At 46.2% G+C, this 13528-nt stretch overlaps 2 protein-coding genes across 2 annotated transcripts in view; both read right to left on the bottom strand.

Moving 5' to 3' along the window:
- Nucleotides 1-3995, bottom strand: part of LOC106722339 (disintegrin and metalloproteinase domain-containing protein 12-like) — a 113204-nt gene extending 109209 nt beyond the window's left edge. Inside the window, exon 1 of the mRNA XM_025207549.1 lies at nucleotides 3985-3995. The gene's annotated coding sequence lies outside the window, so the exon portion shown is untranslated. The remainder of the gene's footprint in view (nucleotides 1-3984) is intronic.
- Nucleotides 3996-7899: 3904 nt separating this feature from the next.
- LOC112550763 (maestro heat-like repeat-containing protein family member 2B) overlaps nucleotides 7900-13528 on the bottom strand; it is a 14058-nt gene continuing 8429 nt past the window's right edge. Inside the window, 9 exon segments of the mRNA XM_025207559.1 lie at nucleotides 7900-7904; nucleotides 9114-9216; nucleotides 9459-9593; nucleotides 10026-10183; nucleotides 10762-10866; nucleotides 10869-10942; nucleotides 11235-11377; nucleotides 11922-12055; nucleotides 12261-12373. Of these exon segments, the coding sequence (XP_025063344.1) occupies nucleotides 7900-7904; nucleotides 9114-9216; nucleotides 9459-9593; nucleotides 10026-10183; nucleotides 10762-10866; nucleotides 10869-10942; nucleotides 11235-11377; nucleotides 11922-12055; nucleotides 12261-12373 (970 nt within the window).

Below are 13528 nucleotides of genomic sequence, written 5' to 3' on the forward strand. Positions count from 1 at the left end.
CAGGAATGTTACCTTAATGTTATATGGTAATTATATCCCATTTTTCTCTACATTTTTCTTGACATTTCACCAGATTGGCTACATTTTTCTTCACTTCAGTCCTTACACAGAACCATCATCTTCTGAGAGAAATCACATTTCTGCCTGAATATTTTGAACTTTCTGTAGTTACAAAAAACAGCTGCAATTACTGGAAATGAAGGATGTTTTCTTTGTCTACTGTTCCCCTTGGTAGCCCATTAGGACCTAGTCCTGCAGAAATCTGCCAGGCAGTTCCATGGTACCTATTTGGAGTTTTCTATTAGCTCAAATAAGGCTGTGTTTGAGTGCAAGGGCCTACCTGCCCAGCCTATTCACTTTTTCCTTTGGTGTAGACATTTATGGACAACAAAAAGCTACATGAAAAAATAAAGCTGCATTTGTACAGTTTGAAAAGAACTTAAGACTCTAAGGATATGGTTTGAATACTGCTAGAACCAGATGTTTTTTTCAGGTAGGCAATTTTAAAAAAATTAAGTAGATACTGTCCTTTTAAAACTATCGTGAAGTAAGTATCAACTGAGTGAAGGGTATAATTCATTTTCGGGCATTTACAGAAAGGTATTAAGTAATGGCATCTTTTGTAAAAAGCCTTAATGTTTCCAAGGCATGTTACATGAAATGTATAATTTCTCATCTATAATGAATTTGTTATACCCAGTTTGTTTTTGCTAGTGGACATCAAGACTAAGTACAGACAATATCCCCAGCTGAATCAATTCAGTTTTTGCAGGTTAGTCCAAGCTGCAAAGATTGAACTGATTTGCAAGTGAATAGACATTCATTTTTGATTGAGGAAGTGAAGGCATATGCCTTCAGTGGTTCATGCCAGAAGCCTTAGGGCACTAGAATGCACCTCCCAGCCTGCCAGCTCCAATGCTCTTCCTCCCTCCCTGCTCATAGGAGAGGGCATGGCCAAGCCCTAGCCCAGAGCCAGCTGGAGGGTCTGCCTGGGGTGGGGAGGTGGGCAGCACCTGCCAAGCTGAGGAGGGGGTGGGTAGGGGAAGAGGGTAGTGGCACTGAATTCATAAAAGCTTGAACAAGAATAGTCCTTTCTCTGAAGTGAATATGTATTGAACAGAAAAGAACAACCCTGCAGAGTCCTACAGCCTGTGGTCATGAACTACAAATCCCAGAGGCACCTGGAAGCAGGAAGAGGAAATGATGAGCAACCCTGTGGAGTCCTGGTGCTGCAGGTCTGGACTCTAAATCCCAGAGACCTTGGGGGCAGCAGGAAGAGGAAGTAAACACACAGCCTATGCTGGGGGACTCTGATTTAACTTGAACTAGGAAGGGGTCTGGGACAAAAATTTTATAAACCAGTTTAACCTAAATCAGTTGAGTCTGATACTACATTCAACCAGGTTTATCTTAAACCAGTTTCAGCCATTTTGAAACTGGTTTATGTGCACTGAGTTTCTGCTGTTACAGGTTTAAACCAGTTTCTGATCGTCACTTAAATTGGTTTATGTTTAACTTCTGTCCCTAGCCCAAAGGTCCTCAAAGTTAAAGTGGCTGGACCTCTACACATGTGCAGAGTCGAGGGAATATATTGTGGATCTTTTTTCTTTGTTTTTATGATTATATTATGGTCCGTCTCAGAAGAAGATGGCCCCAGCCATACCTTTTTACCAGTGATAAAGAACTGTAAAACTACATTCAAATCTATTTTAAGGAAGTGATAGAGCCATCCTGAAGTTACTTATACATTTAGGAAAGAGAGACAGAAAGAGATGAAGTAATTTCCATGTCAAAGACAAAGCTTACTCTGGGGTGCAGGATGGGTATGGGGGGGGGATGATAGCCATTACCTACACATACAGGATTATGCAGTACATAATTCCTAACAGAAATGACTATGACATCAGGAAGAGTTCAGAATTATAGGAGTCCCACATATTTTTCGCCCTTCTCCAAAACCGTAAAGCTTGATGCATGTTGTCTTTTCTCTGGAGCAATGTTTTAGAGAGCAGTCAACTATATTTCTCAAAGCTACTGCTAGTTTGCTCTGTTCATTACATTATGGAAAGCTTATAGCAATATAATAGTGACCTATTATGAGAAGCTGAGAGTCTGAGACAAAGAGAGAGAGTAGAAGTCTATAGGGGATTGCTCTTGCTATAGTGCAAACAAAGAACCCACAAGGCTTCAGGGCCATTTTAAAACCAAAATTTTATACGTTTAAAAGTACCAGCATCCAAACCCCACACACCCTCTAGCTACATCGTTTCCCCTCTAGCATAAACTTTTAGTCATCAAAACACAGATCATGCTACAAAACACACAGCAACATAAACAGTTGTACTTTTGTCTCTCAAAATCCCTACCCCTAATTCCCAGGCAGCAAACAGTTTCTTTCTCTGACCTAGCCCGGCCTCCTTATACAGTTCTAAGCCTAATGAGTTTCAGCTGCACCTAATCACTTCCCTGCTGGGAGTCCCTCCCGAGCTGACTGGAAACCCTTGTTGATATTTAACTCAGACTCTCCTCTACTCATGTGTAAAAAACAAAACAAAACAAAACAAAAAAAAAAAAAACCTCCATGATTTTGCCTTAATAGTATCTCTTGCAAAGTACACTCCTGGGACAGAATATATCATCGCTACAGAATCCTCCGGTAGAGGAGACACAGAAAGATGTGTATGCTTCTTCACGTGGTGTTTTATTCTAGGCACTCAGCATTTCACCTTTCTGACAAGAAAGTCTGGACGTAGAGCCCTTTCCCTCATAGCCATCTCACAGTTTGTAGCTCTCTGTTCCCCTGGCTCCACCCAGACACTTCCAATTGCTGCCCTCTACAACATGGTGATCTTTCAAGCATAGCTCTTTCACTACTGCAGAATTAGTCTTTGAAATGTCATTTCCCTCCCTCTTTCAGTCTGTCTTGGAAAAAAGCAGTCAGCTGCATTTTTTAACAAATATATACACGTTCTCCTGTTTTATTAAAACACATCCATATATTTACCTCCATACATCTTTTGTTTCTTAAAGTCTGTAAATTGCTTAAATAAAGTATTTATGTCCTGCTCTAAATTCCCATTATTTTTCCTGTGCTGCCATTTTCTTAATCAAACCTATTATAGTAATTAATGGGCTCTCTTTTCAAGATGGCAAGCATGTCAGGTAGGACTTTGGGCTACTTCATGTTATCAGATTCACCTTAATATCCTGGCAACAATGTTTATTGCTTTTTATAACTAATTAGTCTCCTTTTAACCAATTCTTGTATATGCCTATGAGAAATGGCATTCCTAGAAAGCACATACTCTATGTCTATCAACCAACTGGAGGACTGGATCAAAGTCTGGAAACAGCCCTCAGAGCCATGGTTTGGCCATGAGAAAAATCCTCCGTTCTGAATGCAGACAGCCCCTTACCCCTCCATTCAAACTGCACGTCAGACCTCCCTGAGCTGTTTCTATGGAGCCAGAAAGCAGCATTACTTTGCCTGCAGAGTGGGGTCACAGGCAGGAAACACATAGTATTCCAGTTGCCCGGGTTCCTGGCCTGGGCTCTGCTGCCAGGGATCAAATCTGCAATAGCATGGCAACACCAGCTGCTGTCACCCACTTGTCTGCATTACTTCCTGCCTGCTACAGACAGGCACGCTCTTTGTGCTTATCAGACTCCCCTTCTAAGTGGAACCAGTGAATTCCTCAATCCAAAGTTATGATTAGGACTAGGCCAGCTCATAACTTTGGCTTTCTTTGGTAGTTCTTTTCCCAATGGTACAATGATGCAAGTTTTCAAGCATGCAAGAATTGTTTCCAGTTTAGATGGTTAGTCACAGACCTGGGTCCTGAACATGCTTCTTCTTTGATTCCCAACTCTTTCACTGCCTAGTTGACTTCCCTGAATTCCTTCTTCCACCCCCTTCTCTGTTTCTTGTCGTATGAAAAGCAGTGTCCCCATTTAGGGAAGCACTGTACATAACACCTTAGTTACCACTTAAGCAGCATGATCCAGACCAGGGGTTGAGTCTTTTCCTGGCACAAGTTGGAGCTTGCAACCTGGCTGTTATGCAGGGCAGAAGTCACCACCACTCTCTCTGCTCTGAGTCGCCAGCTGCTAGATTCCCAGTGGCTCTGCAGCAAAGATAAGCTCAGATGGGAGGGGATGGGCCACACAGCACAGTTTCACAACACTGATCCCTGTACTGAACTGGACCGCTTTGCAGGCCGCAGGTTTCCAACACTTGGTCTAGGGACTAATGTACTGGAATGGGATTTGAGGAAGCTCAATTCTGTTTCTAGCTCTGTCAGTAGATTGCTTGGGAGATCAATGGAAAAGCACTTTATTACCCTGTGCCTCAGTTTTCAATCTATAAAGAGACTATAATCATATTGACCTCCATGGTAAAATGCTTTGAGATTTATGGATGAAGCATGGTGTTATTACTGCAGACTCTCAGGGCAACAGATGAGATAAAGGGGAAAAGCACCTTCAGTATTCCTACATGCTTAGGGAAGGCTGCCTCAAAAAGCTGAGCATTCCTCAGCAGGTGCCCTGTATTCGGATCTCTCCATTTAAAATACATATCTTGGGACTAATGAGAAAACCCCCTTTATTTGAAACCCTTAAAAAATGTCAGTACATTTTCCTATGTTTAAATTGGACTTTAAAAATTAACCCCCTTAGTCTGTTATTGCAAAATTTACTGCATCTCTGAGAATGTAAGAAAGACTATAAATCCCATAGTAGTTTTATTTTTAGATTCCCCAGGATAAAAGCAGTATTAAAACAGGGCATATGTGTAATTAAATCAATTCTTTTTCAGTGTCTGTCTAACCCTTGGCAGTGCACAAACATAATGCAATACAACATAATATTTAGAAAAACCAGGCCAATAAAAAAGAAGACCACGTATTTTTCTAAAAAAATTAAACACCCGTGAGAAGCCTGTTACTACAAAAGAGATGAGAAATCATGCTTGATACAGTCTTCAGTAAGCAATAGTGTTTATATGATGGAGAATTAAGTCAAATATGTCTTATTAGTTATGAAAAAGAGAGTGAGCTATCATTTTTTTTATTACAGGCACTGACGGTATTAGAGGTTTTCCTAATGATGTTCTGAGAGCCACTCATTCTCATCTACTTTGGGCCACAGATACAGCAATGTCTCAAACTAAAACAAATGAAGTTAAATGTTGGCTTTGTAACTTCTGCTAATAATATTTGATAGAACAGTCAACCCATAATTATATATTTTTCATGCACTTTAACTTAAGCCATTATATGATTAAATTTAGATCAGCCAGCCCTCAAAGTTAAATTTTTACACAGTAACAAACACAAAAATTATATATGTGTTCTCAGTAGCATTACAAGTTAAGTATATATTTGGCGACACTTTACAGTAAGTGGCTATTCATTACTAATTCCTTTGGTATTCATTGTAATAACATTAGTCATGAGGAACTAATGTGGATATAATATTTAAGTACTGGTTTATTTCTCTATAAATCGGCAGTGGGAAGAATACATTAGTAATTCCCTTTCATTGACATCACTGGAAGAATATAAGACCATATTGTCATCAGTGGGTATTAAGACTACCCATTTTTATTAAGGGTGGGGTGTCACATAGCCCTGGGAGACCTCTACTAGCTTAACACTCACCTGGTGGCTGCAATTAAGTCCCAATGCACTGGGCCCTGCACTTTTAAGCTTTCCTCATCTGAGTAGGCTGCAGCACTGGCCCTTTCCTCTCTGGGACAAACTGTTTCTCTCTGTACTCTCTCAAAAAAACTGGGCCTTATAGTCCAGATGCCCTAGACCCATAAGATTATCCCTGACTACCATTTCCCTTGACTTAAGCATTTCAATTTTTTTTAGAAAAATACATGGTTCTCTCTTTTATTGGCACAGCTTTTATAAATATTATGTTGTATTGCATTCTGTTTGTGCACCAGGGTCAGACTGATAGCCATACCTTGGGGTCAGGAAGAAATTTTGCCCCATGGTCAGATTGGTAAGAAGTATATTTGCCTTTCTTTGAGATCTCAGGTAGAGTAGCCCTCTATACAGAAGTAGCCAGAATATACTCTGGAACATTTCTAAATTTGGGGGGTTGTTTTTAGAGTTGGAATAGAGCTGAAATCTTCTGCATCTCTCTTATCTCACTGTGGCAGATGCAGAAGTGCCATCAGGTTCACTAAACAAGACCCATCTATTCATCAGCACAGCATGTGTCTGTCTCATCAGATAGGGTCATTTGTTAAGGTGTTCCCTGGCTGAAGCCTGCAAAATTTTTTCTATCTTTCTTCCCCCAGAATTCCAGTTACCATCCTATGTTGACAGCTGCTTGTCCCTGGTCCTGACCCTTATTAGTACATGGATGAAGGTGATTGCACTAGTTCTCAGTAATTCTGTCATCATCTGAAAGGCTTTGAAAATATCACCTAAGGCTTTGCTTATTTCTAACCCCATTCCTGCCCTCTCACAATAGGTTTCTCTTCAAGTAGACAAAACCAGAGCTGTTTAAAAGTATTTAGGTGTCTAACAGTGCAGAGATGTGAGTAGTGGGGTTCTTTAAGAATGTGCCTAATTCGCACTGTCAGGTACCCAGGTTGTAGCCATATTGGTCTAAAGGAAAAAGCAATCAGGACTCGTGGTAGAGGTAATATCTCTTATTAGACCAACTAGATTTTTGCAAAAAACCCCATCTGTTTGTGCCTGAAATTTCCAAGCTTTCAGGCACAAAGACCGTTCTTCAGGCATGGGAGAAATATTGTAAAAGTTCTCCTGGGTAAAAATGAAAGTTCATATTTCATAGGAGAGTTGAAGTTGTGGTAAAACCTCCTGTTCAGAACAGTTCATTTTAGATGCAGATTAGGCTCAGAGAAAAGTTGGAACAGTCTGTTTACCTCGAAGTTTTTTGGTGGATATAGTCTTATTTCCTTCTGGTTGTGGTGTTTCATATATCATAGAGGAGTAAATAGATGGAATACTCTTCTGGACAGGTATTTCTTATGTGGTAAGGTGTCTCTGAGATCTGTGGTGAGACTCTGTGATGGTGCAAATTACTCCAACCAAAGGGAGGAGCAGGATCTCAGGTTTCAGGTGGTCGAACTTGCTTCCTCCTTGTAAAATTATGAAGATTTTATTTAAAAAGTGGCTAAAATTTGATATCTTTGATAAACCTTGCAATTCAATAAAGCTTCCAGTTAAAGAATTTTTTTTGCAAATTCTGGTTGGTCTAATAAAAGATATCACCTCTACCATGAGGCCTGGTTGCTTTTTCCTTTAGACCAATATGGAGAATCTGGATACCTGACACATGGAAGATATCAAATTTTAGCTGATTTTTTTAAATGAAATCTTCATAAAGGAACACGTGGCATTTAAAGCACAGCTTTCACATGGGACATCACCTAGAACTTGGCACCAAAGGGGGAAAGGGCAAGAAATCCTGTGTTCTGCAGATTTTGCCATTAATAGATTTTAAGGCTAGAAGGCTTGATTGTGATTAGCTGGACTGACCTCCTGCCTAGCACAAGCCAGAAGAGGTCACCCTGTATGCAGTAATTAAATGTACTGAGCCCAATAACTTGTGAACCAAGAACACCCAGGAGTTCTGACTGCTGGGCCCTTTGCTCTGTCTACAAGGCTAACCTCCCTTCCGCAGTATAGGCAAAACATCTAATGGAAAACAAAGGCCCTTCAGAGCAAAGGCTGTCTTCTAATGTGTAATTGCATAGCGTCTGTCTCTGAGTGTGGCACAGAGTCAGGGAGCCTGTCTAGAGAGGCACCAGCTTCAGAGAATATATTCAAGCCAGGGAGAAGCTATGGCTAGGGTACCGCTAGATTCAGGATCTCCCAGCAGGACTACTGTGCTACACTTCCTCAGGTCACAGATTCATCCTGATGCAGAAAAGGAAACATGTTTAGATCTCAGTTTTTTATTTGTAAGACAGAAAACCCATTTCCTGTTCACCTGAGCTTGTGACTGCTCATGTCTGCCCTACCCATATTTCAAAACCCCTTTCAGAGAGAACACAGATGCCGATGCTTATTCTTTGGGGACACTGGCAGGGGCAGGGGCAGGGGCTGGCTTGAGTGGGGGCCCAGGTCAGGTTGTGGGATGCTCAGAGCCCAGGAGGCTCATCCAGAGGTGCAGGGGTGGAGGGATTCTGCCACTGCGCACACCTTGGGAGAGGCCGGGGGGGACGAATGCCCCCCAGATTTGTCTGCAGAACAAAAGTGGGCTGCTGCTGCAGGCTGGGATCTGTGCCCCACTGCCACTGTCTAGGGTTTGGTGGTCTAGGGTAGCTGGATGATCCACGAGAGGTGGCATAGAGGGCAGGAGTTAGGGGGCTAAAATAACCTGGCATCGGGGGAAGGGTGGGGCTAGAAAAAGAGCAGCCCCAGGGCTGGGGCCAGTGGCTGGGCTTTCTAAACCCCAGGGCTCTGCTGGGAACTGTACAGAAGTTCAGCTAGATTGGTCTTGTCAGCCCCAATCTAAGTTAGACTACCCCGGAAGTAGGGTTAACTGGGTGTGTAAAGGGCACCAGGAGCCTCTCTGCACCCTGAGCACAGGGGCAGGCTGAGCAGGGACCCAGCCGTCCCTGACAAGCTTGGGTGGCAGGAAGTCCAGCAGCAGGTGGACATGTAGGGGGATGTAGCCTCCTTCCCACGAGGAAGAGAAGGCCAAGGAGTTTCAAGATGGGCTCAATAAGTTCGTGCAGGAATGTCTCTGATAGGGCTGCTCCCAGGACCGGGTCCCTGCACTCAGTGGCCCAGGAGGCCCCTGCCCCTTCCCATCTGCCTTCCCCATGAAGTGGCACTAAGCAATTGTGAGCCATGCTGGGTGACCGCATCCCAGGCACATCTCCATCGCTCAGGACTACTGAATCACGGCACAGGGCTTGTCTGCCACAACCCCCAGCCATACTGTCTGGTTGAATCCCTCTCAACACCAGCCCTGCAATACTGGGAGCATCATCCTTTCCAAATCCTTTCTGGGGAACCTGAGGCACAGGCTGATTAACAGCCTGCTCCTGCTCAGCAACAGCTTTACTATTCCTCCCGGGGGGAGGGAAGAATGAAAAGGGACCAGCCATCCCCTCTCACCTGTAAACGTGATGGTTGCCACCCAGATCTCTGGCCACAGGCTCATGTAGTGCCTCTGGGCTGCCTGGCAGAGACCCTCCAGGAGGGCAGGTTTTTCTTTGGCCTGGAGGGAACCAAGGACACGTGAGCTCCCTCTGGTGAGAAGTGCTCTCACACTGCATGCTGGTACTGATCAAGAGGAAACAGGAGCACCAAGGGACTACAAGGAGCAATCTTGGCCTGTCCCATGCCTCATGGTCCTAGACCCAATCCTTGCAGTTTCTTACGCTGTGCCCCAGTTCCCTCCCTCCATCCTACAATAAGCCCTGCCCTCAGTCACTTCCTGCCACTCACAAACTCACTCACCAAGTGCCTGCAGAGGTCCCTCAGCAGCTGCTTTTGTTTCACCTGTCCTGAACCCTGGACATAGAAGGTCAGGGCTGCCTGTACCCTCCTTAATCCCAGGTAAGGGCAGCAGAGGCCCAGCATTGTTCTGCACTCCTGAAAAACAGAGTCACACCAGGTCTGTATTCCCTGTTGACTGCTGAGCTGAGGCCAAGGGTTGCTTTTTGACCCAGGACTGTGCCCAGGCCAGGAACAGGAGGGCCTGGCCAGGAGGTGACTGGCACTAGGCACAAAGGAGTGGCTGTGAGCAAAGGAAGGACTTCTCTTGCCTTTCATATGGTATCTGCAGGCAGCACTCATCTCCCCCTCAGTTAAGCCATGCAGGGAGACTTCCTGCATGCACAGTGGGTCAGATGTGCAACCTGCCCTGGACCTGGGAGGCAGCCCTGAGCCCAAGGAGGTGCCTGGATGAAGCCGCCTTAGTGGAAAGGGGATGGTCACCACAGGACACAGGGATGGTACAGCGCCCCTGGAGCTGGACTGAGGAGACCTGGTGGGGCTGAGGAAATCAGTGTCACTGGTTCTTACCATGGCCACCTGCAGGTTGAGGTCCTCCAGGGGAAACAAGAGCATTGCCAAGCTCTGCCTCACCTGGTTCCTAAAATAGTTTTTCCATCTTCCCTTTATGCAGCCTGCCAGGGTGCTGAAAAGGGTGAAAGCCACTGAGTGAAGGTTGTCATTGTCCTGTGGCCAAGAAACCCCCGTGTGGTCACAACCAAACCTTTCTCTTATGGGCCTGGCACAGCTCCTGAGAGGAGCCTTTGGTTTCCAGCCTGCCAGGTGGTCTGCCAGGGGGATGGGCTCTGACAGTTCATGCCCCAGGTGGGCTGCTGGGGAGCCAGGGCACTCAGCAGAGCTCAGGGAGCATCAGCAAAACTTGTTCCCTAAACATACGGTCACTAGGCGCTCTGATTCTGAATCTCAGCAAAACCAAATCACACCGCCCCTGTGGTTGCTTGTCTCTGCCCAGCTCTGCTTCCATCTCAGGAGAATCAACATGGCAGAGAACAGCCCAAGAGCCCTACAGAGCCCCATGGCCCCAGCTGCAGCTTTGCTTGGTCTCAAGAGAGTCCCTCCTTGTCTACAAGGGCCCATCTGTCATCCTGTTTCACTTGCTTTTCCTCCTGAAAATTCATCTTTCCCACAGAACTTAAGATCTTCCATTTTGGACTCGAACAAGGGGCAGCAAGTGCATCTCCCACTTCTGAAATGGCCCCGAATGAAGAGCATTGGAATGGGGGTGGGGAGTGCTGCTCACTCATATGGTTGAAGAAGGGCCTGATGTGTGTGACTTCATCAAAAACCAGGGGCCCCGTATCTGTCCCTAGATGATCCAGGACACTGGCCAGTGCGTGCATACCCTCCTCATGATCTGAGCACTGGAAGGCACAAATAATGTCTGGACCAAGGTCTCCAGGATGGCGTTCTGGTGTTTTTTCAGTTGTACAAACAGAAGACATGACACACTAATCGTTGCTTATGCTTCTCACCTCTGGGCTTTCCCATTCACAGAGCATGCAGGACTTCATCTGACCAAGCCCCCATGGCTACATTCCTGTATGCCTGTGAGACACAAGGCACCCATTTCTGCACCAAAATTACACTTGTCACACCCAACAGTCTCCAGAGACACCATAAGGGGTGAGACAAGTGCACCCTTTCAGACCTGCCTTATTGTTTGGTCTCTACAGTCAGGCTGTATTCTAGAGAGCGCAGAGGGATTTCAACCTTACCTGCTCAGGGGCACCATATACTGTGTTGTCCAGTCCTCTGGCTGCCATCCGCCAAACCAAGTTATTGGAGTCCCTGGCTTGCTGTTGAATTAAATGAAGCATTGGCTTCAGGAGCTTCTGGTTTCCAATGATGGGGTCACATATAAGCTAAAAGAAATCAATGTGTCCATGAGATCCAGCACAGTCATTCCCAACAGCCCGGCCTTGCAGCAGAAAAGTAACCCATGCCAGAGCAGAATCCCACAGGACATCATGAGGAAGAGCCTCAGCATGCAGCACTCTCCTATTGGACATGGGGAGACTTGTCCACTTAGGGCCAGGCAAATCATGAAGATAGGGGCTTAGTCTAAGTGGGAGAGATGATGCTGATGCAAGTAGATTAGGATGTTGCTTGCTTTAGAGTAGTGTCTTCCTGGGATGCTGGGTGGATATAGAAGATGCACTAGTTAGGACCAAACTCAGAGCTGATAGCTAGGGCAAGGGCTCAGTAGGGGCAGATCAATAAGGTAATCCTTGTGTGCTTCTCCTTATACAGCAGAAGTGGTGATTCATAGGCAAGGACAGAAGATAAACCTCTCAACTGCCTCCAGTGATCCTTCCTCCTAGGAAGGGGCCCAGGGGACTCCCCAGGGAACGAGCACAGCAAACAGCCGCCTTTTCATCTAACTGTTCATTCTCTATGGGGCCTTACGTGGCTGATGAAGGCCATACCAGTAACGCGCAGCTTTTCAGTTGTGGAACTGACCCACTGCAGGACCTGCCCTATGAATTTGGGCATTGTAATGCCCAGAGGGATAAGAGCCTTGCAGGAGAAAACCACTAGTTCTGGGACCGGCTGGACACTGCCAACACTCAGTTGCTCTGAGGCGGCAACTCTAATCTCTTGGAGCACAAGCTCCATGTCTACAGCCCCACACAGCCCTGCAGGTTCAGCATGGAAAGTTCCCCCTGCACCACTCATCCCACTGCCTAGAGCACAGATGCAATCCAGCCTGCCTCTCTTACATGGCCAGCTGGCATACCCCCTCACGGTGCATCTTGGGGTTCTCAAGGAGTGGCCAACTTCCCTCTTCGCGAAGAGCTGCAGCCACTCCCTCCCCAAGGCCCTTAGTTATGGCACAGGCCAGGGTCTCCATAGAAAGCCTGGGGAGAGAGAAGGCCCAGATTTATAGACTGTAACAAGATACTGCGGCTAGAGCAGAACCAAAACACCCTGTCACTCGGGAGGTTCATTACTCAGACTTTTGCTGTGCAAGTCAGGCAGCTCAGACCAGATTGATGCTGCCACTCTTTCTCATGCCTTGCAACCCCCTGACAGGGACAGGGAGGGCAAGGCCTTGCACAAATCAGTGCTGGGAGCCAGAAGGGATGCATGGAGGCTCTCCCAAGCCACATGCACTATGGAAAGAATTGGGCAGTCATTTTTCTCTCCCTACAACGACAAAGGCCACATGTAGAGCATGGGAATATGCTGAAGTCACATGCCCAGGTCCCAAGCACTGGGAGCCCAGTTTGTGCTGGTCACTAATGCAGATTATGAAGCCTGAAGTTGGAGCCCCTGGGCTGAAACTGCCTGGCCAGTCCCAGAGGAGCTCAGATTGGAGGAACAAATAGGCCCTTTCAGCCTTAACATTTCAGACTCTGCCCTTCTCAGACAACCCCCTGCTTCTTTCAGCTGCCAGGACCAAGACCGCTCAGCACAGCCTTTGGCAAGGACAAGAACACCCTGCAGGCAGCTAGCTTGAAGTGAGGCCCAACCTGTGAAAGCAGTTGCAGCCTACTCCTTACCTGCAAGGGTTGCCCACTGCTTGCAGCTGCCCCCTCCCCAACTGCCTCCTCTGGATGCTCCCTATGGGCATTGGCATGTCCTGCCCCACAGTGCGGCTAAATTGCTCCAGAAGAGCACAGAGCAGCTGTGAGAGCAGCTTCCTCAGCACTGGGCTGGAGTGAATGGTGGAGAGCGTCTCCAAACACGAACATGTTGCCTGATGGGATAGAGAAGGCTAGAGTCAGCCTGGGGAAGACTCCTGGAAATCCATAATTCCAGTAAGTCCAAGTCTAAAGGTCTCTTCCTAACATCCAGGAGAGCACAGAACAGCTCTGGCAGCAGCTTCCTTAGCACTTGGCTCCCTTCCCAGTCACATCCCTGCACTTCTGCCTGGGAAGTGTAGGGGCACCAGCAGCCTGAACAAACAGATACAAAGCAGAAGGAGTCTCTCGGTTACAGGAGTTTCTAGTTCCAAAGTCTCATGGAGTCAGTGAGCCACGTAGCATAAAGCTGCTGTGTTTCTGCTGTTG

The sequence above is a fragment of the Alligator sinensis genome, unplaced genomic scaffold (assembly GCF_000455745.1).
Source record: "Alligator sinensis unplaced genomic scaffold, ASM45574v1 scaffold193_1, whole genome shotgun sequence".
Lineage (NCBI taxonomy): Eukaryota > Metazoa > Chordata > Crocodylia > Alligatoridae > Alligator > Alligator sinensis.